The sequence below is a fragment of the Lissotriton vulgaris genome, chromosome 2_2, assembly GCF_964263255.1.
Source record: "Lissotriton vulgaris chromosome 2_2, aLisVul1.2, whole genome shotgun sequence".
Lineage (NCBI taxonomy): Eukaryota > Metazoa > Chordata > Amphibia > Caudata > Salamandridae > Lissotriton > Lissotriton vulgaris.
In genome coordinates this window covers 304,851,957-304,876,435 of record NC_141688.1, presented here as the reverse complement: position 1 = coordinate 304,876,435, position 24,479 = coordinate 304,851,957, and the positions used below count along the sequence as shown (strand labels likewise).

Below are 24,479 nucleotides of genomic sequence, written 5' to 3'. Positions count from 1 at the left end.
AATTACTTCCCACCCTATTCCCCTATAAACCCACAACCTGCTACAGAATTAAATTTCGCAAAATTTAAATAACATTAAAATCATTAATTAAATTATATTTTACTGTACCTCTCAGCACTCAATTACATATTCCAGTAAAGTGTAACCAAATCTATACATATGTTTCAAATATTACAGCAGACCACAAAATTCAACCATTCCAAGTAAAGTATGACAGATCAATGTCTCTTGGTCGTCCTCAAAGTTTATTCCAATGTTCCAGATAATTTCCAAAATTCCAAAATGTCTTCAATACATCATTTCAGTGAGGATAATACTGTTGCCAATATTGTTGCCAACACGTGTTTCGTTGTGTGCAAATTCCACACATTGACTTCCTCAGGGCTGTAACAAGAATATACAAAGCCCGCCATTAAAATCTTTCAAATCATGGAATTGTCAGGAGAGATAGTTATAGTCCCCTCCACCTCAGGGAAATATAGTTATGTGCAACATACATGTAGGCATAGTGCAGGAGAAGTATAAGAGTGAAAATTATCACACCCAAAGAACCAAGGGTAATAAACCAATTCTAAAATACTACCTTATGACCCAATAACAGTGAACAGGAGGAAGATGCCAAAATTCACCTGAAAAATGTTCAATCTTCTCCAAAAAATATATATAACCTCCTCTTCAATGTAAACTTGGCAAATGTCTAAGTAATAAAAACCAGACATTAGAAGTACGATTCTTAGTCATATGATCAACAATTCCCTATGTTCACATAGGAAGTCAGTGTTATAGTTTAATATACAAGAAAAATACATATATATGACTACACCAATGAACAAAATGTTCATCATACCTATAAAGCAATGCATGGCTCAACCAATTTAGTACTTGTGCTAATTTCGTTACCCTGACTTGGGTAAATAATTCAGACTTACCAAATATATCATGAATTATTTCCTCACGTATATTACACTGTTCTCTAAGTCAAAAGAGCGTCCTAAGAACAGAAATAACCATGTTTAGATCTGCAGCATATGGATTATATATACAAGATATCTACAATAGAAAAGAGCCTCCACTCACCAACTCCAAAACTACGTATCTTTGTGTGGGGACACTGTAAGGTAAAACAGAATACTCTTCACTCTTATATCCAATATCTATTATCTACATCCAAATCATTACTCCAACTGTTCTTACCCTCATATCTTATCGACATGTCCAATTCCCCAATCCAATCCTTTCCACATGTACAGCGTCAATCTTTCAAATTATCGTCCCAATAATATCATAAGACCTGTATACCCAAATAAAGTGTATATAATCAAAGTGAGCGATAGTCAATCTTATATCCTGAACGTTATGTTACTAAACCCTACGCCCCATGTTCTAGCCTTACCGTCAGGTATTCGGTTACGGTTATATCCAACCTCTCAACGTTCTCCCTACAACACGAAGAAATCTGTTGTAAACCACAACAATAGAGAATCAGTAAACAAGATCTAAATCGTGGTAATAGTCTAACCGCATCGCTACATACCTGTGCAACAGCGGCAAGTGTCCTCGCTGTACCTCGGCGTTCTGCATGGGCGCCATCTTAAAAGGTCTATTTATTTGCAAAATAAAAGCCGCCATATTGTAGTGGTCAATCTCACCATTTACTATCGTAATAGTATAAACCTATACTGCGTCTATTAGTTTATATAGAGCGTATTAAAATTCTAGGTATAAGTACTCCTTCGTGTCATAATAAATTGTAGTCCGTTATACTAACGTGACATATACCAGCATAATATACATCGGTGAACTTCTTTTCGACGACGATTTCCTCATCGACGCCGGTCCCGTCGTCGACGGAGCTTTTTCTTTCGAACTGTCCATCAGATGCTGTTTTTTCAGCTCCGAGCCCGGTGCTGAGGTTGATGGACGCTCTGACTTGCCTTTGGAGGGAGTTCTGGGTCTCTTTGAACTCTTCCTCTCTGTAGATCTTCCTCTCATGGATCTCTGGGCCAGACCATAGAGCCTGTTCCTCTCTCTGTCTTTAAGAGTTCTGTCAGACAGGTTTTGGCAATGTGAACAGTCTTTAGGATCATGATCCTCTGGCAAGCATAAAATACAGACCTTATGAGAGTCCGTTTTTGCCTTCTTGTGGCCACAAGAAGGGCAATCATCAAATAATGAGGGCATCCTGACAGGAAAACCTCACAAATAAACGACTGCTAAGCAGTTATTTACTTGACCCTGATGTTAAAAGTCAAAGTAAATCAAAAAATTGTTCTTTGAAGATTTTCTGACTGAAAAAAGCAGAAAAAATGTGGAGCTGTGTATCCAGGGTCCTTCCTGAAGGAGCCGGAAAGAACAACTGACCTAACTGTAACCCCTGAGGCATGATGGGAAGCTAGGGGCAGAGGTGCCTTAAAGGCACAGCGTCAGTTCTAGTACATGCAACTACAGGTTAGCTTTTCAGTCTTTTAGACTGGGTATTTGCAATGCAGCCTGGGAGCTGTATATGCTTACAGTGTGTTATAAGAATTTCTACTGCTTTCTAAGCATTAAAACTGTTTCTAAACAAGCATTGGTGTTGTTTCTCATGTTTCTAATGCTAATACAAATGTATGGTGGAAATTCTTCACAGCATATTCCAGCTCTACTGTTTTATTTGGCTGCAATTGCTTATTTATATATATATATATTTATATATATATGTATATGTATATGTGGGGCACATATAATATATTGTTTCCGGGGTCCCGTGCATGGGCGGGAATATTCTAATGCTTATGACTATTGATGAGGATCCCCTGGAAGAGAACTACTAATACACCTTTATCTATTCTCACTTACACTTTATCTTATTATTAATACCCTATTACACTGGGTGACGACATTTATATCTTTTACCTTTTGGCTGGATCATGGGCTACGTGTGCGCATTTCAGAGAATATATATATGCGTTTATTATATCTACTTATGTGCTTATATACTATTGCATTGGATTAATAGGATCGATTGTGATTAGCGCCTCTCCTCATGACCATTACAGTATGTGGACGATAGCCATATGACGAATACGAACCCAAACTTTACTGTGACACAATTGTCCTGATTACTTATATTGATTTATAATTGTAATTACAATACTTACAGATGTAAGGGACACAACGATTTTCATGACGATATTATGCTGGTATATGTCACGTTAGTATAACGGACTACAATTTATTATGACACGAAGGAGTACTTATACCTAGAATTTTAATACGCTCTATATAAACTAATAGACGCAGTTAAGGTTTATACTATTACGATAGTAAATGGTGAGATTGACCACTACAATATGGCGGCTTTTATTTTGCAAATAAATAGACCTTTTAAGATGGCGCCCATGCAGAACGCCGAGGTACAGCGAGGACACTTGCCGCTGTTGCACGGGTATGTAGCGATGCGGTTAGACTATCACCACGATTTAGATCTTGTTTACTGATTCTCTGTTGTTGTGGTTTACAACAGATTTCTTCGTGTTGTAGGGAGAACGTTGAGAGGTTGGATATAACCGTAACCGAATACCTGACGGTAAGGCTAGAACATGGGGCATAGGGTTTAGTAACATAACGTTCAGGATATAAGATTGACTATCGCTCACTTTGATTATATACACTTTATTTGGGTATACAGGTCGTATGATATTATTGGGACGATAATTTGAAAGATTGACACTGTACATGTGGAAAGGATTGGATTGGGGAATTGGACATGTCGATAAGATATGAGGGTAAGAACAGTTGGAGTAATGATTTGGATGTAGATAATAGATATTGGATATAAGAGTGAAGAGTATTCTGTTTTACCTTACAGTGTCCCCACACAAAGATACGTAGTTTTGGAGTTGGTGAGTGGAGGCTCTTTTCTATTGTAGATATCTTGTATATATAATCCATATGCTGCAGATCTAAACATGGTTATTTCTGTTCTTAGGACGCTCTTTTGACTTAGAGAACAGTGTAATATACGTGAGGAAATAATTCATGATATATTTGGTGAGTCTGAATTATTTACCCAAGTCAGGGTAACGAAATTAGCACACGTACTAAATTGGTTGAGCCATGCATTGCTCTATAGGTATGATGAACATTTTGTTCATTGGTGTAGTCATATATATGTATTTTTCTTGTATATTAAACTATAACACTGACTTCCTATGTGAACATAGGGAATTGTTGATCATATGACTAAGAATCGTACTTCTAATGTCTGGTTTTTATTACTTAGACATTTGCCAAGTTTACATTGAAGAGGAGGTTATATATATTTTTTGGAGAGGATTGAACATTTTTCAGGTGAATTTTGGCATCTTCCTCCTGTTCACTGTTATTGGGTTATAAGGTAGTCACGTATTTTAGAATTGGTTTATTACCCTTGGTTCTTTGGGTGTGATAATTTTCACTCTTATACTTCTCCTGCACTATGCCTACATGTATGTTGCACATAATTATATTTCCCTGAGGTGGATGGGACTATAACTATCTCTCCTGACAATTCCATGATTTGAAAGATTTTAATGGCGGGCTTTGTATATTCTTGTTACAGCCCTGAGGAAGTCAATGTGTGGAATTTGCACACGACGAAACACGTGTTGGCAACAATATTGGCAACAGTATTATCCTCACTGAAATGATGTATTGAAGACATTTTGGAATTTTGGAAATTATCTGGAACTTTGGAATAAACTTTGAGGACGACCAAGAGACATTGATCTGTCATACTTTACTTGGAATGGTTGAATTTTGTGGTCTGCTGTAATATTTGAAACATATGTATAGATTTGGTTACACTTTACTGGAATATGTAATTGAGTGCTCAGAGGTACATTATACTGTTCATTTCTGTGTGTAACAGAAAACTTGGGGTGTTGGATACTTGCCCTTCCTCTAGATGCACCGCAATTAGATTGAGTACAGAACTTACTTATCCCTGATACAAATTGAGGAGCGCCCTGAGATTGTTAGTATCCCAGATTATAAAATTAATTAAATTACATTGAAACATAGATAAATACTTTTAACACATAAAATACACTATAAAAAATTAAATATTATTAAATGTTCGATATTTTAATTAACCTATATTATGTACTTCGATATTTTGACTATCTATATTTTACAATTTGATATTACATTACTTACCTTCAAAACAATATTTTTGATGTCTATATTCTTTCCATTCGATATTCTGTCCAGCCTATATTTTGTACTCGATAATATGTCCATTCGATATTTTCTAGTCGATATTTTGTCTGTTTACCACACACGCACACACACACACACGCACACACACACACACACACACAGCCCAGACAGAGATCTTTGTGCGCACAGCCAGTCACTGGACTGCATAGTCATATGCAAAAAAACATAATTACCTCAAAGATGCAAGTTCTCAAAAGTGCAGGCAGTATTTACATATATATGGCCACTCCAGGTGTGAGAATCACAAGGCCAAGAGAGTAACCCTTGGGCTTAACCAGATATTTTATGGAAAACACGAAGTGCAGCTAAAGTGCAAGTCATGATGAAGTTATAAATAGAAAATATGCCTTTCTATATTGCACCTTTGCCAGATCCAATAGAACTCCAGAGATTACATCTGACCTTGGCAAGCTGGTGCTATAGTTATATTTTAAATCTTTTTTTGTACTGCCTTGATAGTCCACAAAAATAAAGAGGTGAAGAAAAAGAAAATATACCACAAGCTAAACAGGTGACGGTACAATTGCAACAACAAAATTATATTAAACAAATGTACCCTTGCATATAATCTGCTGTTTGTACATCCCAGGGTGATGTGTAAGGAGGGACAATCGGTGAAAAAAAGGAAATCAGCCTGCCTGGGGGGCCCCAGCATATAAGTACAGACGTGCTAGTGGTTTGTAGCGCCCAGCCTCCACATAGCGCTTACAAACTAAGTAGGTCAAAGGTCTAGTCTAGACTCCTATTTATAAAGTTATGTAGCTCTCCACAAATACACAAACTGGCACCAGGGCTGAGCACACAAAGCAGCATGTTGCAGACACCCTACTATAATTTTCCGCCCCTACCCCCACAAAAAAACTGTTTACCGTTCTTCAGTTATACACTTTAGAATTAACAGCGACATAAATATGAACCTTTTTTCTGGCATCCTCGGTGCTTGGAGGTTATTGGCAGTCACCTCAGGTACTTATGCCAGGGCCCGCTCAGGCTTCTAAGCCGGACAGGACCAGCAGGGCCCGGGCCGCCCGGCTAGAGACACACTAGGTCCAGCGGAGAGTTCATTGCTCAACAACTTCAGAGGCCCAACGATGCCACTTGTAGGTAACAGCACAGCATCTTTATAGCACTTAGAATGGCCTGAAGGTCGGTGGAAGACGCTATGAGAAAAGGTAAAGACGTCAGATCGTGCTGGTATCCGTAACCCATGGACACAGACCAACGGTAGGATGACGGTCTATGCATCACAGATTGAGGCAAAATGTAATATGAAAAGGCTGTGTGGGTGCCTAGAGAGACAATTGGAAGGGTGTTACTACTAGCCCCGCTTTACACAGAACAACAACTTGAGCCCCTCCGACCCTGTGCATAGATGTAGGGGGCATGGAGACAAACTACGGCGTTTCATATATACGGACTACAAAGCCCGGGTTTTTCCTGTTGCTGAACAGCAGACGTTTATTGTTACCCGCCTCAAAGGTACTTATTTTACACCATACTTGAGGCAGTCACGTCACTGTGCTGATAAAAAGACTGGAATAAATCATCACGGGTGCAATGCTGTAACTCCTTATCGCGTGTCCAAGGCCGAGAGAGGCTAAGAGTAGTGCTGTTTCACTGACACCGGTACTGCGCGTCGGTGGGTGAGTGTGAGTCAGTGATCTGCTGACGTCACGGGTGTGATGGAACGCGGCTCCTCCGTACACATTGCTCACTGCCCGGTATCACTGCTCTGAGGTCTCGTGGCTCACTATCGCCTACTGCCAGGCGCTCTTCCGGGCTCAGCGCGCTCCAAGGTAAAGTGTACACTCCGCAGTCTGCCCGAGTTTCGTTCCCTGCAGCATGCGGACACCACTCATGAATAAAAGCATGATACAAGTAGGATTTTCCTCCCGAACACACAGCGTAACTCTTGTAAGTAATTTAAAGTCAAGCCTCTGATTCAGCTTTCGCCTTCAGTCTAAGAGAGACATATATACGGACTACAAAGCCCGGGTTTTACCTGGCGCTGAACAGCAGACGTTTATTGTTACCCACCTCAATGGTACTTATTTTACACCATACTTGATGCAGTCACGTCACTATGCTGATAAATAGACTGGAATAAATCATCGGGGGTGCAATGCTGTAACTCCTTATCGCGTGTCCAAGGCCGAGAGAGGCTAAGAGTAGTGCTGTTTCACTGACACCGGTACTGCGCGTCGGTGGGTGAGTGCGAGTCAGTGATCTGGTGACGTCACGGGTGTGATGGAACGCGGCTCCTCCGTACACATTGCTCACTGCCCGGTATCACTGCTCTGAGGTCTCGTGGCTCACTATCGCCTACTGCCAGGCGCTCTTCCGAGCCCAGCGCACTCCAAGGTAAAGTGTACACTCCGCAGTCTGCCCGAGTTTCGTTTCGTGCAGCATGCGGACACCATTCATAAATAAAAGCATGATGAAATGTGCTAAGTAAAAAAACAAGTCAGGTCCCGGTCCGGCAGCCAATCACAGCGCGGCCCGGGTATGACCTCACGGGGGTGTCCCGGCCGGCAGATTCGGGGGCGTGTTTTTCGTGCTCTCCCCTTCCCATTGGCTGGAAGGTAAAATTCCAGCAATGGGAAGAGGAGAGGGTGGGACTTAAAAAAAGACCCAGAAACGCCCCCAAATCGCGTTCCACGGGGAGATAGTGACTGACAGCCAATCTCTTCCAAGGGCTAGCCTCCATTTATGGAGCTAGCCAATGGAAGACAGAGGCGGGACGAAGCCTCATACTGTAGGCATAAGTTTTCGCCCTGGGCGGAGCACTGCTTTCGCAGTGCTACGGCCAGGGCAAAATCTAAAAAGGTATAAAAAAGTAAAAACCATTGCACGAGAAACATTGGTTGGGTTTTAAAGTGTACTATACTACTAGGGTGTCTTTTTTTAATGCTTTTTCTTTCTGCGAGCAACCCTTTCAATTAAGAACTTTAACATGCACAATAGCAGCTAAGTCATAAAGCCCTTACCGCAATTGTAGAGTGTGTTAATTTTGAAAATATCCAGGCTACTGAGTCCATATCTCTGTCCGATGTCTTGTGTAGAGTCTGGCTTGGGGAGGATTGTTGGCTGTCCTGAGGTGTTCGTGAAGGCATACCTGGAGGAAAAGTAACAATCTCTCGTTACAAAAGGATTTGAGTGGAAGGCAGCGGCATCAGTTGAATCAGTATGATATCCAGGAAAAATATGTCTTCTAAAAAAGATAAGTCACCTGTGATGTGATGTGAGTTCCAGCTTTTTTCTTTACATATGAAGGTGTACTTTATTGAATTAGAGGAGGGAAACAATACAAATACACTGAATATGTGAAAAAACTATGTAACCTAATAGCACATCAGTTATTAAGTACCTGATTTGTCACAGTCAGATACAAGTTTCTGGATATTGTCCGAACAATAAATACATAAAAAGTACATTAACTATGTGGGAAATCCAGGAAACTTGTCTTTAAGGTGATCCACTGAATTTGCGCTGCTTCACTGCTAGGTTTTTACAGCCAAACACAAAATTATATGTTGTGAGGTCTCTTTCCCTTTACTAAAAAGTCAGTGTTTTCAGTTGTGTGCAGGGCCAGACTGGGTACCAAAAGCAGCCTTGTCAAACATTTTGTAAGACCAGCCCTAAATTACATGCCTGGCCAATTGTATAAGACAAAGAAAGGCAGTAGGGTTATAGGACAGTCACTCTAATATTTATCCGTATTAGTTCTTTAGTTAGACCCAGATACTCAACTGGTTGTGATTCTGCCGCCAACAAATCACTAGACAAAACTACTTAGTACATACAGGACAGGAGTGTCTATTATCTGCACATGTGTTATCATTGATAATATCATTCATATTTTTCAGAAACTTCACATTTCCATCATTGATAATGCCCAGACATGGAGGAGCCAAGCTCGACAGCGTGATGGCTGCACGGTAGCTCGGCTCCGCCGGCCTCCTTGCCCAAACTCATTTATCCTGCAGCCCATCCTGCCCAAAAACGATAAGATTTTATAGATTAAGGTCTGCTGATACTTACCACCCGTCCTGGTGGTTCCGGCGTTCAGTTGGTCCGCAGCGGCGTCCTCCCAGGAAGTGCGGCCTCCGGGAGGTGGAGACCGGGGCCTTGCCTTCAGCGAGTAGCCGGCGAGACGGTGTCCGTGGCGGCCTCGGGTGGAAGATGGAGGCCGGCCGGAAGAGGCCGTTGGGGGAAAAAGCCGGTGGCAACTAAACGCGCCTGGGACTACCGTCCGGTGGTCCAGAGGTGAGGTGCGGCAAGTTGTATGTGGGGGACACCGTGTTGGTGGCTCCCCCCCTTGTTGCCTTGCCCGGCCATTCCGAACTTCATCACTCGGTGGCGCCGGCGGGTCCCCATCTTTTGGTGGCCTTCATTTCTGCATCTAGGTTGCAGTTTGGATGCTTGAGGGGGATCCCGCGGGGGCCCTGCCTGTGAGCCCACCCAAGGAGTTGGTTCCGAAAAGACGGCGCTGTATTCGCAAAATGGCGGCTGATGCCGTATGCTGTGGAACGCCCCGGGATGTTGATGCTGTGCCTCTGTACTGTGATGGGGCCTGCACTGGGGAGCGTGAACCTACGATTGGCGACGTCCTACTAGCGCTGAAGATTTGGCAAGTGACCTTGGCCCGGGATTCCTGTGGGCAAGACAATGTGGTGACCGCCATTGCTCCCGGGCCGTCCCCCAGAGATGCATAAAGGGCCCGAGGTGGTAGCTGCTTGTTTCCCGCATTTTGGTGGGGGCAACGATGTCCTGGTTCGCAAACGGGAAGATTTGCTGGTGACCTTTGACACTGATGTACGTGACTGCCGTATACAGCTTTTGCATTACCGTTGGCGGAGGAGATCCCATGGATTGCCTCCTTTGGCCGTTGAGCGGCTGTTTCACGGCCTTTTCTCTCCGCTTTGTTCTATGCCCGCTACTTCGGCATACATCGTGGCGATAGCTAAGAAAGGACTGGGGTGAGCCCGGTCCTTAATCCGGAGGACTGCTGTTCGGTGTAAGGAGTTATGGACTGCCCCAAAGTGTGATAATTTGTCGAATCCTTAATATGTATGGCTACCTGAAAACATGCCAGTTTCGTTTTGGGCCGCATTAATTGTTTGTATGGGCGGAGGGTGGGGGCTGTGCGCCTTGTTACATGGTATCCTCCCCCCTGACTTTCCTTTTTCCCTTTTTATCTGTTTTCTTTCCTTTTCCCTACATTATCTCTTTCTATATTTCGGGTTCATGTTTAGGGCGACAGGCACGCTGCTGGGAGGGGTAGGCCATAGCCTTCTGCAGGGGTGCAGGGTGGGGCGGGTGGGTTGGGGTCTATTAGATAGGTACTTGTTTCTATGGCTCTTTTGTGTCCTTTTCTTGGGTCTCCATGACTGTGCATGTTTCCCGCGGGGTGAGTGCCTGGGGGGGAGGATTGGGTATTCCTGTGTAATATGGTACTTTCATGTTCTGCTTATTATGACTTAGCCGCCCCGCCCCTAAAAATGTTTTCTGTCTGGATTGTTGATCGCCATGATTGCCGTGGGGTGGGTACAGTAACTTGGAGTCCCCTTTTCCTTTTTTCTAGTTTTTTCATTTTCCTTTATTCTCCGGGTTGGGCTGTATAGTGATTGCAACTTTATCCGTCTCATTGATGATTTGATTATCATGAGAGTAATGCTCTGCTTGTCTTTGGGCATATGGGGTTGCGGGTGGACAATGGCCGAAGAAGAATTGCAAGGGCATCTATGGCTTGAACTCTTTGGACTATTCTGCTGACAGACCTATGGGTACCCTGTTATAATGTTGTTGGTTCTGTTCCCCGCCATGTGCACCAGGATGCTTATTATACAACCGATCCTTTATACTTTAACATAAAATTAACCTTCTGTGATCCTGTGCCGGGGGGTTACATTAAGTTAGCATTATGGACTCGCAGCACTGTGTAGTATTGCGTAACCACTCTGTACTTTTTATTGATCTTGGTGCTTTCCAGTTTGTTTTGTGGCCGGCCTCTGGGTTGTAGGCCCGTATTTGTATGCAACCATCTACACAAATAAAGGTTTTCAAAAAATTTAAAAAAAAAAGATAATGCCCAGACATCATAATTATTATAGACCAAATATATAAATTATCCAACCCTTAATTACGGGAGTGCATGTTAGCTGGATAATTTATATATTTTGTCTATATTATTTATGATGTCTGGGCATCATCAATGATGGAAATGTGAGTTTTCTAAAAGAGAATAATTATATTATCAATGATAACACATGTTTAGATAATAGACATCCCTGTCCTGTATGTGCTACATGCCTGGCCACTGCAAGGAGATTTTTTGAGGGAGGAGGAGGGTGCACCCACAACAAATATTTGACAGAAAAATGCAAATAGTGTGCATTTAGCGTAACAATTTTAATTGTAGAACCTTGCCCAGTCACTGAATAGATGGATGGAGATTGGAGCTATGATTACATGGTTGAGTGAATGAATGAATAGCTGGAGGCTGAGGAGTGAGTGAAATATTTGATTCTTCAAATTCAAACACTGTGCATCATCCAGACCTGGATGTTCAACACCTACATGAAGCTCAACTCAAGTAGGACAGAGTTCCTGTTATTTACCAAGAACAACAACAAGAAACAGTACAAACCTGTCTCAATGAAATACGCCTTGACCCAGCTTTCACCAAATTACAGATCACTCAGAGTCATCCTGCACACCAACTTCACCTTCAAAAAACACTTGCCATAAAACATAGACTACCTGGTACCAGCTCTCTGTTCTAAAAAGAAAGTGATAATGTTTCTTCTAAAAAGCTACTCCAGAACTGCGGTTTAACGAGCGTGATCAAGGTGTAATAACGAAACGCATCATTTTTCTCTTGTCAAATACATTTTTGCAAGCATTTGGAGTGTCTAAGTGGTTCCTGTAATTGGAGGGGACTTGCTGAAGGATATCTATACTACTATAATAAAGGAAGAACTTTGAGGCTTTGAGGCGGGTAAACTCGGGAACCACAGCGCCAATCCACACACCCGATACACCGTTGTAATTGTCAGGGTGTGCAGATGGTTATAAGCTATATAAATTTTAAAAAACAGTTATTTAAAAAATGTACATAAAAAAAAAGTAGTCCCTCCGAAGTAGCGCCGCCGCGGCGTGCGTGCTCACGTCAGGAACGCGGGGAGGAGCGGCGTCCAGGAGCGCGACGAGGAGCGGTGGACATGGCGTGGGGGAGGAGCGGTGACGTGAGGAGCAGCGGACAGGCCGGTGGAGCGGTGACCAGCGGCAGTGAGGTGACGAGCAGCGGACAGGCGGGAGGAGCGGTGACCAGCGGCGGTGAGGAGCGAGGAGCGGTGGAGCGGTAAACTGAGGAGCGAGGGGGATGAGCGGCGGCTGAGGTAAGGGGACCCATGGACAATGTCGGAGCAGGCGGGGGACGGGCCGGGCGGGGGCCCGGGCTTTTGGACAATGTCGGGGCGGGCGGGGGTCGGGGAAGCCTGATTGCTCCCGGACAAGGTTGGGACGGGCTGCTAGTATATATATATATTCCAACTTTTATGAGTCACTTAGCCCCAGCCTCTTTTCTTCAGTGAGCTAGCGGCGGGGTAGCGAACCTCTAAACAACAAACACCAACCTGTTCCTTATGACTGGATTCAAGTTCCTAACAGTCAAAGAAAACCGGTACAGCGGCTTCGATTTACAGCCTGCACCAAACCCACACATTTCGGAGCCTCGATGCTCCTTGATCATGGGTGAGTTTGCATGTTACTTCCTGTTCTTAAAATGAACTTGTCATGTGATATGTGCTCATCATGAACAAAGAAAAAAATACTTTAATCCATATTGCCAAACAATTCATTTTGCACCTTATTTAGGATGCAATATTCCAGATTATTGACATTAAAGCAGTATTGTTGATTTGGCTGTAACAAACGGGTGCATTAACAAAATAAAGTACCATAAACAGCAATATTGATTTGCTAAATTATCTGAACTTGCACCCATTGACAATTCAACCCCAGTGGGTTTATATTTATGGCATATTATTTGACAGCAATTGTAAACCTCCAATATAGGATTATATCTATCTATATATTCACTGAAAAAACCTTAGGTTTCACACCAGTTATAGTTAGCTGGAAATTTTACTGACATAAAACCATTGAAATTCCCACGTTATAGTTAGTTGGACTCACTATAACTTGCGCGCCTGCAATGCACTGCTTATGACGTCACAGATTACATCACTCATGACATGGTCAGTGACATCACTCATGACATCACTGATAACACCATCCAGTGAATGTGTGTCTTTCTGTAAAATAAATATGTTTTATATATGTATATGTAAAGGTCGATGGAAGAATAAATGTTTAAATAAGTGTCTTAATGGATGTTTTAAAAAAAAAAAACTTGATTGGTTAACTGGCTTATTAAGTGTATGTTAGAGAATACATATATTAGCGAGTATTGTTTAAATATTTAAATGTTTGTATCAGTGTTTCACTTTGTGTATAAGTGGCTGCATGGGTTGGTGAGTAGCCACATGTGTGTGTATATGGGTTATTAGATGTTTTTTAGTATCAGTATGAGTGTCTGTATGGTTTGGTGGGGGTATTACTTAGCACATAGATGCATCAATGACTGACTCACTGTTTGTATGTGTTTTGAAGACAGCATATGTGCAGGACTGTATGGGTGTGTTAGTGAGTGAATGACTGTCTCACTAGTGTCTTTATCATTAACGACGTATGTTTTAATTCAGTATATGTGAGTATTGATGTATATAAGTGAGCATATGTGAGAGTGAGAGAGTTCCTGTTTAAATAAGTATGTGTTTCTATAAGTGATTGGTTAAGAGAGTAAGTATGTGTAAGTTTCCTTAGAGGTAAGGTGGTAGTGTGTGTATAGTTATATATGCAAATAAATGGATGTTCAATAGTTTTTTTGCATGTCTGAATATGTATGTGAGTAACTTTTGGATGACTGTCGGTGTGTAACAGGATGTATAGGTGTATCACTAAATATGAGAAGTGAGTATATGTATGAGTGACTATGTAGAACTGTTGCTGAATGACAGGATGTGTATATAGAAGGAGGAATTACTGAATTGGTTGTTGTAACTGGTATGGGTTTCTCCACTTTTTTGAAAATGTTAGTTTCTATTTTTGAATATGTGTTTCAAGGGTTACTTTACAGTGAAAGGAGGTCTATCACTCTGTCACAAGGATGGTGTCATCAGTGATGTCATGAGTGATGTCACTGACCATGTCATGAGTGATGTAATCTGTGACGTCATCAGCAGCGCATTGCAGGCGCGCAAGTTATAGTGAGTCCAACTAACTATAACGTGGGAATTTCAATGGTTTTATGTCAATAAAATTTCCAGCTAACTATAACTGATGTGAAACCTATGGTTGTTTCAGTGAATTTACTAGGTTTTTTAAATGCTAATTCCTAACTATAACTGGTGTGAAACCTATGCTTTTTTCTGTGAATTTCAAAGGTTTTTTAAATGCTAATTCCTAACTATATATAAGGCCTCAAACTATTTTTTTTTCCAGTAAATTTCAAATCTCTAGAGGTATGAAATGTAATATTTTTTATAAGGAATTTTATATTTTATAATTATGTAATATATATATATATTTTTTTTTTAATTTGTTTGCCCCGGTGCGCTCACCGGTAAGCGCAGTGCTATGGCGCGCCCCGGGGCGCGTACCGGTGAGCGTCCCGTTAGCGCTATTGCCGCGAACGAAAACAACATTGTGACGTATCGCCTATCTGCGTTATGCGTCATATGACGCACAGCGTAAGCGCACCCGGAAGCACGCATGCCCATACGATCGCAAAATGTTCTGACGCGCTTACGCTACGCGACCCGGGGCGCGCGGCGCGACACGGGTTGCGTAGCGTAAGCGCGTCGGGTCATGTGACCTGAAAATAACACTTTTCATTGGTTCACAACACTTTTGGTTTCAAAATGATGAAAGCCCTGCTCATGTGACTTGAAAATAACACTTTTCATTGGTTCACAACACTTTTGGTTTCCAAATGATGATAGCCCTGGTCATGTGACTTGAAATAACACTTCCCATTGGTCCAGAACAGTTTTTTTTTCCAAATGATGAAAGCCCCCTCCTTTTTTCTTTTTTCTGACTTTGTCCTTTGACTGAGGAAGACCTGTTTGGAGATCTGTCTCTAATATATTCTAATTAAAAATGGCTACAGTAGCAGCAGCAGCTGGAGCATCTGCCCCACCACCACCACCATCAAAAAGACAACCAGAAGATCTCATATGTGGTCAAGAAGAAGAGGAGGAGGAGGAGGAAGAGGAGGAAGGCTCAAGGCAGTTCCTGCAAGAAGTTCATCAGCCCTACAAACCAAAAGAGCACTTCGTATGGCAGTTCTACAAAATCCCAAGGGTTTTCAAAAAAGTCAACGCTGCGAAGGTGACTTGTTTGATTTGTGATGCTGAGCTGTCCAGGGGGAACCCTAACAAAAAATATTCCTTCGGGAATCATACCATGATTCGGCACATGATCCGTTGGCACCCAATCAACTATTCCGCTGCAGAGGTAAGGGACCTCTGCAGTAAGCTACCCCCATCATTATCTAGACCCTCAACATCAAAAGAACCAACTCCATCGAGTTCAGAGGCAACAGAGACAATGCCTATCTTACAACCCAAATTTAACGATTTTAAAATCATGTGCAAATATTGTGGTAAGTTAATTTGCTATGGTGAGCAACGTGTTAAACTTATCATATGTGCTGAGGATAACCATAAGTGCCCGAAAAAACCCTAATTTTTTGCAGATTTTTTTTGCTCCAGTTGAGCCATTTACAATTCCCTGTTTTTTGTTTCTCCCCAGAAAATACATAAAAAATATAAAACTGTTCAGAAAAGCCATAAAAAGTAAAAAAATGTTCAAAAAACAATAAAAAAATATAAAACAACAAAAAGAACAAAAAACTGTTCTTTTCAGAACTACCTCCCATTTATATAAAATTACTTAAATTTTTAAACTTTGCCATTCTCTTTTCTCCCCGGTGCGCACCCTGGTGCGCTCCCCGGTGCGCGTACCGGGCGCTCCCCCCGCGCAAATTGAAAAAAAAATAATTTTTTTTTGCCCCGCGGGGCCCTTTTATAGCCCCCACATAAAACCTAGGGGGTCAGAGGTGTCTACTCTGCCCCCTAATGGTCTTTTCCCCCTTTGTTTTGGCCACCTCTTGTGTCTCGATCCTACCGAGACGCAAGATGGCGGCCGCTCCGGACCGTTTGGAATGTTTACGGACACCCTAGAGCCAAACAGCTTTCCGTGCGCAAGTCGCGTAGTGCGCCCGGTGGGCTTCCCGGTGCGCGTACCGGGGTGCTGCCATAGATATATATATATATATTTTTTAACCCAGTCTTCAGGTGAGGAAAGTTTTTTTATTTAATTTAGATGCATCGCCACCAGCATAACGTTTCGGCCTGCTCAGAGGCCTTGGTCACATGACGCTAGGGGTGGGACAGGCTGTTTTTAAAGTGCAAGTGCAGATTTATGGGGGGCACATGATTGGTTGTGCTATGTTACTCAGTAGTAAACATGGAAAACATTTCAATGACCACACAATAAAAGCCAGAAAATGTACAATGTTAAAAAAATGTTGATAAAATAATTTAGCTCGGCAAGGACGGCACTGTGCTTGTCCTATGCTTAAAGACTTTGCTGTAGAAATGGCAAAAGTTTTTGTCCTTTTCTATCTCGGCGTGGATGGCACTGTGCTCATTCTATGCCTAAAGACTTTGATGGAAAAGCAGACATTTGAGGAGAGCAGATCTAGAGTGTCGCTGGTGTTGAGAGTGCTCTATACAGGAGCTGCTTTCCACCTAAACTTGAGAACTACCCAGAGTTCTCTGCTTCTTTTTTGCATAATGTATTCATCACTCCATGCCTGAAAGGCTTTTTGTTTACTTATACTGTGTGCTTCCTTGTGTCTGGACAAATCTATACCTCTCTGAAGATCTCTATTTAGAGCGCAATGCTTTTTTCAGGAGTTGCTTTTACTCATTTCAGGTTGGCTTGGATGGTATTTTACCAATTCAAAGCTGTAATACTGTGCCTGGAGTGGTAAATGGCTTTTATCATTTTACAGCTCGGCAAGGGCAACACTGTGCTAGACCTATGCTTCAAAACTTTGCTGTAGAAATGACAAACAACTTTGTCTTTTTCTGTCCATGATATGGTAGGCACTGTGCTAATCCTATGCTTAAAGACTGTGATAGAAAAGCAGACATTTGAGGTGAGCAGATCTAGAGCGTCGCTGGTGTTGAAAGTGCTCTATACAGGAGTCTTTTTCCACCTAAACTTGAGAACTACCATGATATATATATATATATATATATATATATATATCATGGTAGTTCTCAAGTTTAGGTGGAAAAAGGCTCCTGTATATATATATCATGTGTTCAAGGCCTCTTGCAGGCTGAAATGCGTCATGGCAGACAAACGGGTCCACAAATAAAGAAATAATTTTGCACAGATATCAGGTCTGCTTCGTCAATACACTGAGGACTGCAGTAGCGAGAAACTCCATATGTATATAATTCTCCGGAGACTAGGAAAACCATTAACGGGCTACAGCCATTCCATGGTTTTAAGAAATGCTCCTCTTGTAGAGCATGTAAATTTGGCTGCAACAAGACACATTGTTCAATTCCTTTTAGTGATTCACCTATTCCCATCTCCCATCTCTGGCAGCTATAACTGCAAAACTGAATATGCAGTTTATGTTCAGACTTGCACCTGTTGCCTTAACTACATTGGTAGTACTAAGCTACAGGTGCATATCAGAATGTTAATATAAAAGCTATCCTTTATAGTGACCCAGCCTACCCAGTAGAAAGGCACTTCAAAGGAATTCACGATGATGCAAACTGTCTAACATATTATGTTATCAATGCTATCACTAAACCACTGAGGGGGGCAATAGGGAGGGTCAACTAAGACAGTTAGAAACAAAAATCATTTTAGAATTCAATAGCAAGTGGCCCAACTGGTTAAACAACACAGAATATATGCACAATTTCCTTTGATTAATTGTTGACATGCAGATTTGCCTCTCTTTGTTGACAACAGCATCTTGTAACATCGTGAGCACTATATCAATCTCTTGATACTTGGAAACATGTAAAATGATTAAGAAAATAATGTTTGTATTAAGCAGTAATAAGAACAACATCTACAACAACTTTAATAGCTGCAGTCAACATTTGCCCCAATAGACTTTTTAGTATAATGAATTTTTAGCAATATATTTATATTGATATTATTTTAATGGTATTTTTTAGAAAAGGATAATACTGCTATTAATATATATGAAATTTGCATTTAATATACTGAATACTATTTTAGAACAACACTTTTTTGCACTTTACACATTTGCACTTTGCAACACTTTGCACGTCAGGTTTTCTTTGCTGCTAGGCATTTATGCACTTTACTTCGATGTCCCATTGGATTTATCCAGGAATGATTTTTAAATATGATCATAATCAATCAATCACTAAATCAATCATTTGTACATACCTGCGAGGGTCTCAAGGTGCTCGGGGGGAGCGCTACTGATCGAACAGCCAGGTCTTGATAATCCTCCTGAAGGTCAGCAGGTCTTGGGTCTGCCGTAGGCTCAGTGGGAGGGTTTTCTATGTCTTGGCGGCGAGGTGGGAAAAGGATCTCCCACCGGTGGTTGTTCTTCGGATGTGCGGGACGGTGGCGAGTGAGAGGTCGGCGGATCCTAGATGGCGGTTGGGGATGTAGAAGGAGAGCAGTCTGTTGAGGTAGGCTGGGCCGGTCTTGTGGAGAGCCTTGTTCGTGGGTGAGGAGCTTGAAGGATATCCTCTTGTTGACGGGTAGCCAGTGCAGGTTTCTCAGGTGGGGGGTGATGTGGCCGTGGCGTGGTAGGTCGAGGATCAGTGGTGCCGAGGCGTTTTGGATGCAATGTAGTCATTTGATGAGCTTGGTCAGGGCTCCCGCGTAGAGGGCGTTTCTGTAGTCGAATCTGCTGCTGACTAGGGCCTGTGTGACTGTCTTTCTTGTATCTCTCAGGATCCATCTGTAGATCTTGCAGAACATGCAGAGGGTGTTGAAGCAGGAGGAGGAAACAACGTTGACTTGCTTGGTCATTGAGAGCGTTGAGTCGAGGATGAATCCCAGGTTGAGTGCGTGGTCGGTGGGTGTCGGGGATGCCCCTAGCGCAGTTAGCCACCAGGAGTCATCCCAGGCTGAAGGGTTGGAGCTGAGGATGAGGACATACGTCTTGTCCGAGTTCAACTTCAGACGGCTGTTATTCATTCAGTCGGCGACAGCCTTCATTCCTTCATGGAGGTTGGCTTTGGCGGTGATGGGGTTCTTGGTGAGGAAGAGGATCAGCTCAGTGTCAGCGTAGGAGATTATGTTGAGGTCGTGCTGTCGGGCTACGTGTGCAGGCGGGCCATGTAAATGTTGAACAGCGTTGGGCTGAGGGAGGATCCCTGGTGTACACCGTAGATGATCTCGGAGGCTTTAAAACGAATGGGGGAGGCGACACTCTGGGTTCTGCGGGAGAGGAAGGAGGTGGTCTAATCCAGAGCCTTGTCTCGGATCCCTGGGGTGGGGAGACGTGCGCGTAGTGTGCGGTGGCAGACAGTGTTGAAGGAGGCCTAGAGGTCTAGGAGGATGAGTGCTGCGGTCCCGCCGTTGTCCAGCGGGGTTTTGATGTCATCAGTGGCGGCAATGAGGGCAGTCTCAGTGCTGTGGTTGCTGCGGAACCCTGACTGGAAAGGGTCCAGGATTGTTTTTTCTTCGAGATTTCGGGTTAGCTGTCTGTTGACCGCTTTCTCGATAACTTTGGCCGGGAAGCGGAGCAGAGAGATGGGCCGGACGTTCTTGAGGTCTCTTGGGTCTGCCTTAGGTTTTTTGAGTAGGGCGTTGATCTTGGCATGTTTCCAGATCTCTGGGAAGGTCGCAGTCTTGAGGGAGAGATTAATTACATTGCGCAGGTGGACTACGATGGAGCTGCTTGCTCTGTTGAAGACGTGGTGCGGGAATGGCTTTTACGGAGAGCCGGAGTGGATTGTCGAATGGTCTTGATGGTGTCATCGATGCTCACGCTGGCCCAGGCTAGCAGGGCTTCGTGGTCAATGGTGTGCAGAGGGTCTGTTGTGTTGCTGTCTGTTGGGGCTGTCTGGGTGTTGAAGCTGTCGTGGATGTCTGCTATCTTGCGATGGAAGAAGGTGGTGAAGGAGTCGCACAGGGCTTGCGATGGTGAGATCTCATTGGTGTTGGAGCTGGGGTTGGAGAGCTCCTTGCTATTGTTTGCGTTGTTGTCTAGGCGGTCCTTGATGGAGGTTCTCTTTGCCACCCTGATGAGGTCATGGTGGTTGTGGATGGCGTCTTTGTGTGCTGCGTGGCTGTCCCGGGTTTGTTTACTGTGCCATTTCGTCTCTACTTTAAAAGAGGCTTGCTTGGAGTCTCGGAGTTCTGAGGTGGCCCTCTTGCTGGTGTCTCTGTGGGAGGATTTTGTTCAGCGGGGCGAGGGTGTTGGCGCAGTCCTTGATCCAGCGTCTGAGGCTGTGGGCAGCGTCGTCAGTGTTGGAGGGTTTAGTGGGTGGTCTGAGAGCAAGGTTTGCATGTGTAGTTGGTCTTCGGTGATTTTGCTCCAGCAGCGGCAGGGGATCTGTTGGATGCAGTGGTGTGTGGTGGGCTTCTGGAAGGCAAAGTGGATGCAGCGGTAGTCGGTCCTGAGTAGTTCGGTGGTGTGGCTGACGGAGACGTGCGGGATTGGGTAAACAGTCATAATATCTATTCCAAAATATAGAATGGACATAATATCGAAGTAAAAATATAGAATGGACAAAATATCGAATGGACACAATATAGTGGTTAAAAATATCGAATTTAAGGTAAGTAATATCGATTTTCAAAATGTAGAAGTCAAAATATCGAAATATACAATATAGGCATTAAATATATCGATTTTTTTATTAATATCAATTTTTTTAAAGTGTTTTGTATGTTAGTATATGTGTGAAAAGTGTATATTAATTTTTGTAATGTATGTTTAATGTATTTTAAGTAATGAATTTTATGTTATTTAATTTTTGCGTAATTTAATTCTGTAGCGGGTTGTGGGTTTATAGGGGAATAGGGTGGGAAGTAATTTAATTGTAATTAATTAAATATTTGTATTTATTTATTGGTATTCATTTTGAATTTATTGTTATTTTGTAATTGGTAATTAATTTTTATTAATTGCCAATTAATTTGTATTAATTGATTAATTGTTAATTATGTTAATTTTCTAAATGTATTTTCTGTAACGGGTTGTGGGTTTATAGGGGAATAGGGTGGGAAGTAATTTAATTGTAATAAAGTAAATATTTTTTTCATTTATTCGTATTGATTTTAAATTTATTGTTAATTAATTTTTAATTGTTAATTAATTTCTATTAATTGGCAATTTAATTTTTATTAATTGGTAATTATTTTGTATTAATTAAATATTTGATAATTATGATAATTGTATTAATGTATTTTCTGTAGTGGGATGTGGGTTTATAGGGGAATAGGGTGGGAAGTAATGTAATTGTAATTAATTACATATTAAAATACTTTTTGTGTATTGATAATTAATTTACTGTTAATTTTTAATTGGTATTAATTTTTATTATTAATTAGTTTTTGTTATTTAAAATTAATTCCTTGTTGAATAATTATGAATAGGTTTTTAATTTTTAATAACTAATATGTAGTTGTATTTCTAATGAATTATTACATAATATTAAATTGGTTATTAATTTCAATTAATGTTTTATTGGTATTGATATTTAATTTATTTTTAATAATATATTAAATCATTACTTTCCCTACTGTTAAACTCACTGGAGTGGGAATAGTAATTTTCACCCTCCCGCTATCCAACGCTTTCCCTACTCTTGCACTCTCTGGAGTGGGAATAGTATTTTTTACGCCTACGCTATCCAACGCTTTTCCTACTGTTGCACTCTCTGGAATGGGAATAGTAATTTTTACCCCTACGCTATCCAAAGCTTTCCCTACTGTTGCACTATCTGGAGTGGGAATAGTAATTTTCACACTCCCGCTATCCAACGCTTTCCCTACTGTTGCACTCTCTGGAGTGGGAATAGTATTTTTTACCCCTACGCTATCCAACTCTTTCCCTACTGTTGCACTCTCTGGAGTGGGAATAGTAATTTTTACCCCTACGCTATCCAATGCTTTCCCTACTGTTGTACTCTCTGGAGTGGAAATAGTAATTTATACCCTTCCAATATCCAACGCTTTCCCTACTGTTGCACTCTCTGGAGTGGGAATAGTAATTCTTACCCCTACGCTATCCAAAGTTTTCCCTACTGTTGCACGCTCTGGAGTTGGAATAGTAATTTTTATCCTCTCGCTATCCAACGCTTTCCCTACTGTTGCACTCTCTGGAGTGGGAATAGTAATTTTTGCCCTTATGCTATCCAACGCTTTCCCTACTGTTGCACTCTCTGGAGTGGGAATAGTAATTTTTACCCTTACGCTATCCAACGCTTTCCCTACTGTTGCACTCACTGGAGTGGGAATAGTATTTTTTACCCCTACGCTATCCAACGCTTTCCCTACTGTTGCACTCACTGGAGTGGTAATATTAAATGTTACCCTCCTGCTATCCTACGGTAAAATATTGTACATTTTTTATTAATAACTTAAATTAATTATATCTTAATTTTAAGGTTATTTGAGTATTTTTAAGTATGTTTTAGTTAGATTTTTTATTTCATTAATTTTTAATTACTTTTAAGACATTTAAAAAAATTCGATATTTTGACTGACTATATTTTTTACAGACTATATTGTGGATTCGATATTTTTGTACTTACCTGTTTGTAGATAGGAATTTGATATTTTGGCATTCTATATTTTGGTGACTATATTTTGGTAAGTCTATATTTTGTCATTCTATATTATGTCAGTGATCCGCGGGATTGAGGTGAAGACTGGGTCGAGCGCGTGGCTGGGGGAGTGGGTGGGCGTTGTGAAGAGTTGCTTCAGTCCGAGGCTGGCGAGGTTATCGATCAGGGTTGTGGAGTTGTTCTCATTTTTCTCAAGATGAAAGTTCAGGTCTCTGATGAGGATGTAGTCGGTGGAGGTCAGGGCATGGGTGCTGATCAAGTTGGCTATGGAGTCGCTGACCTGGGGGCGGGGTCGTGGGGGTCGGTAGACAAGGGTGCCTCTGAGGGTGGAATTAGGGTCTGTGGGGATCTGGAAATGCATGTGTTCAGCGGTTCTGAGCGCTTCGTCGATGCTAGTTCTTGTGGACGATGGCGATTCCTCCTCCAACTCCGTTGGTGCGGTCTCTGCGGGTGATTTTGTAGCCGTCTGGGATGCCTATGGCGATGTCGGGTGCAGAGGAGTCGTTAAACCTTCTGTCAGGAAGGTGACGTCTGGGGATGTTGTGTCGAGCAGGTCCCAGAGCTTGACGGCATGCTTGCGTGCGGAGCGGGTGTTCAGTAGTATGCTTCGGTGGTGTGATTGGGGTCTTTCTTGGCAGGTGGTTTGTCGGCTCTGAGGCTGGTGTAGCTGTAGTTCCGGTAGGTGAAGGGGCCGTGTGTGCGTTTCGGGGTTGGCCTTGAAGCAGGTGTGGTTCCGTCCGGAGTTGAGAGCGTGCATAGTGCTGGTGTCATAGTAGCAGCAGTCGTCGTGGCGGGTGCGGGGGTGCTGACGCTGAGCTACGGTCCAGGCGCGGACGGGTGCAGACGAGCTTGCCTTAAGTGCGCCATTGGTGCACCAGCGGGCGGCATATATGGGGAGGTGGGGGTGAGGAGCAGCTGGGAGGCGGGTTGCAGCGAATGGGCAGTGGGCCGTTAGGGGACAGAGCCGCAGAGGACACAGCGGCGAGGGTGGTGAGGGACAACGGAGGTAACAGAAGGGGCACAAAATCAAGTGAAATACGAGTGACACAGAAGGCAAAAGGGCACAAAAATGAGTGGAACAGAAGGCAAAAGGGGCACAGAAACAAGGGGGAAACGAGTGGCACAGTGGGCAGAATGGCACAAAAAACGAGTGGAACAGAGGGCAGAAGGTCACAAAAAACGAGTGGAACAGAAGACTAAAGGGGCACAGAAACAAGGGAAAAACGAGTGGCACAGAGGGCAGAAGGGCACAAAAAACGAGTGTAACAGGGCAGATGGGCACAAAAAACA

The 24,479-nt window shown here is 42.5% G+C and overlaps 1 protein-coding gene across 1 annotated transcript in view; it reads right to left on the bottom strand.

Annotated features, from left to right (window-relative positions):
- LOC147729357 (astacin-like metalloendopeptidase) overlaps positions 1-24,479 on the bottom strand; it is a 531,217-nt gene that overhangs the window by 278,469 nt on the left and 228,269 nt on the right. The window contains exon 8 of the mRNA XM_086959628.1: positions 8,229-8,356. Within this exon, the coding sequence (XP_086815754.1) occupies positions 8,229-8,356 (128 nt within the window). The remainder of the gene's footprint in view (positions 1-8,228; positions 8,357-24,479) is intronic.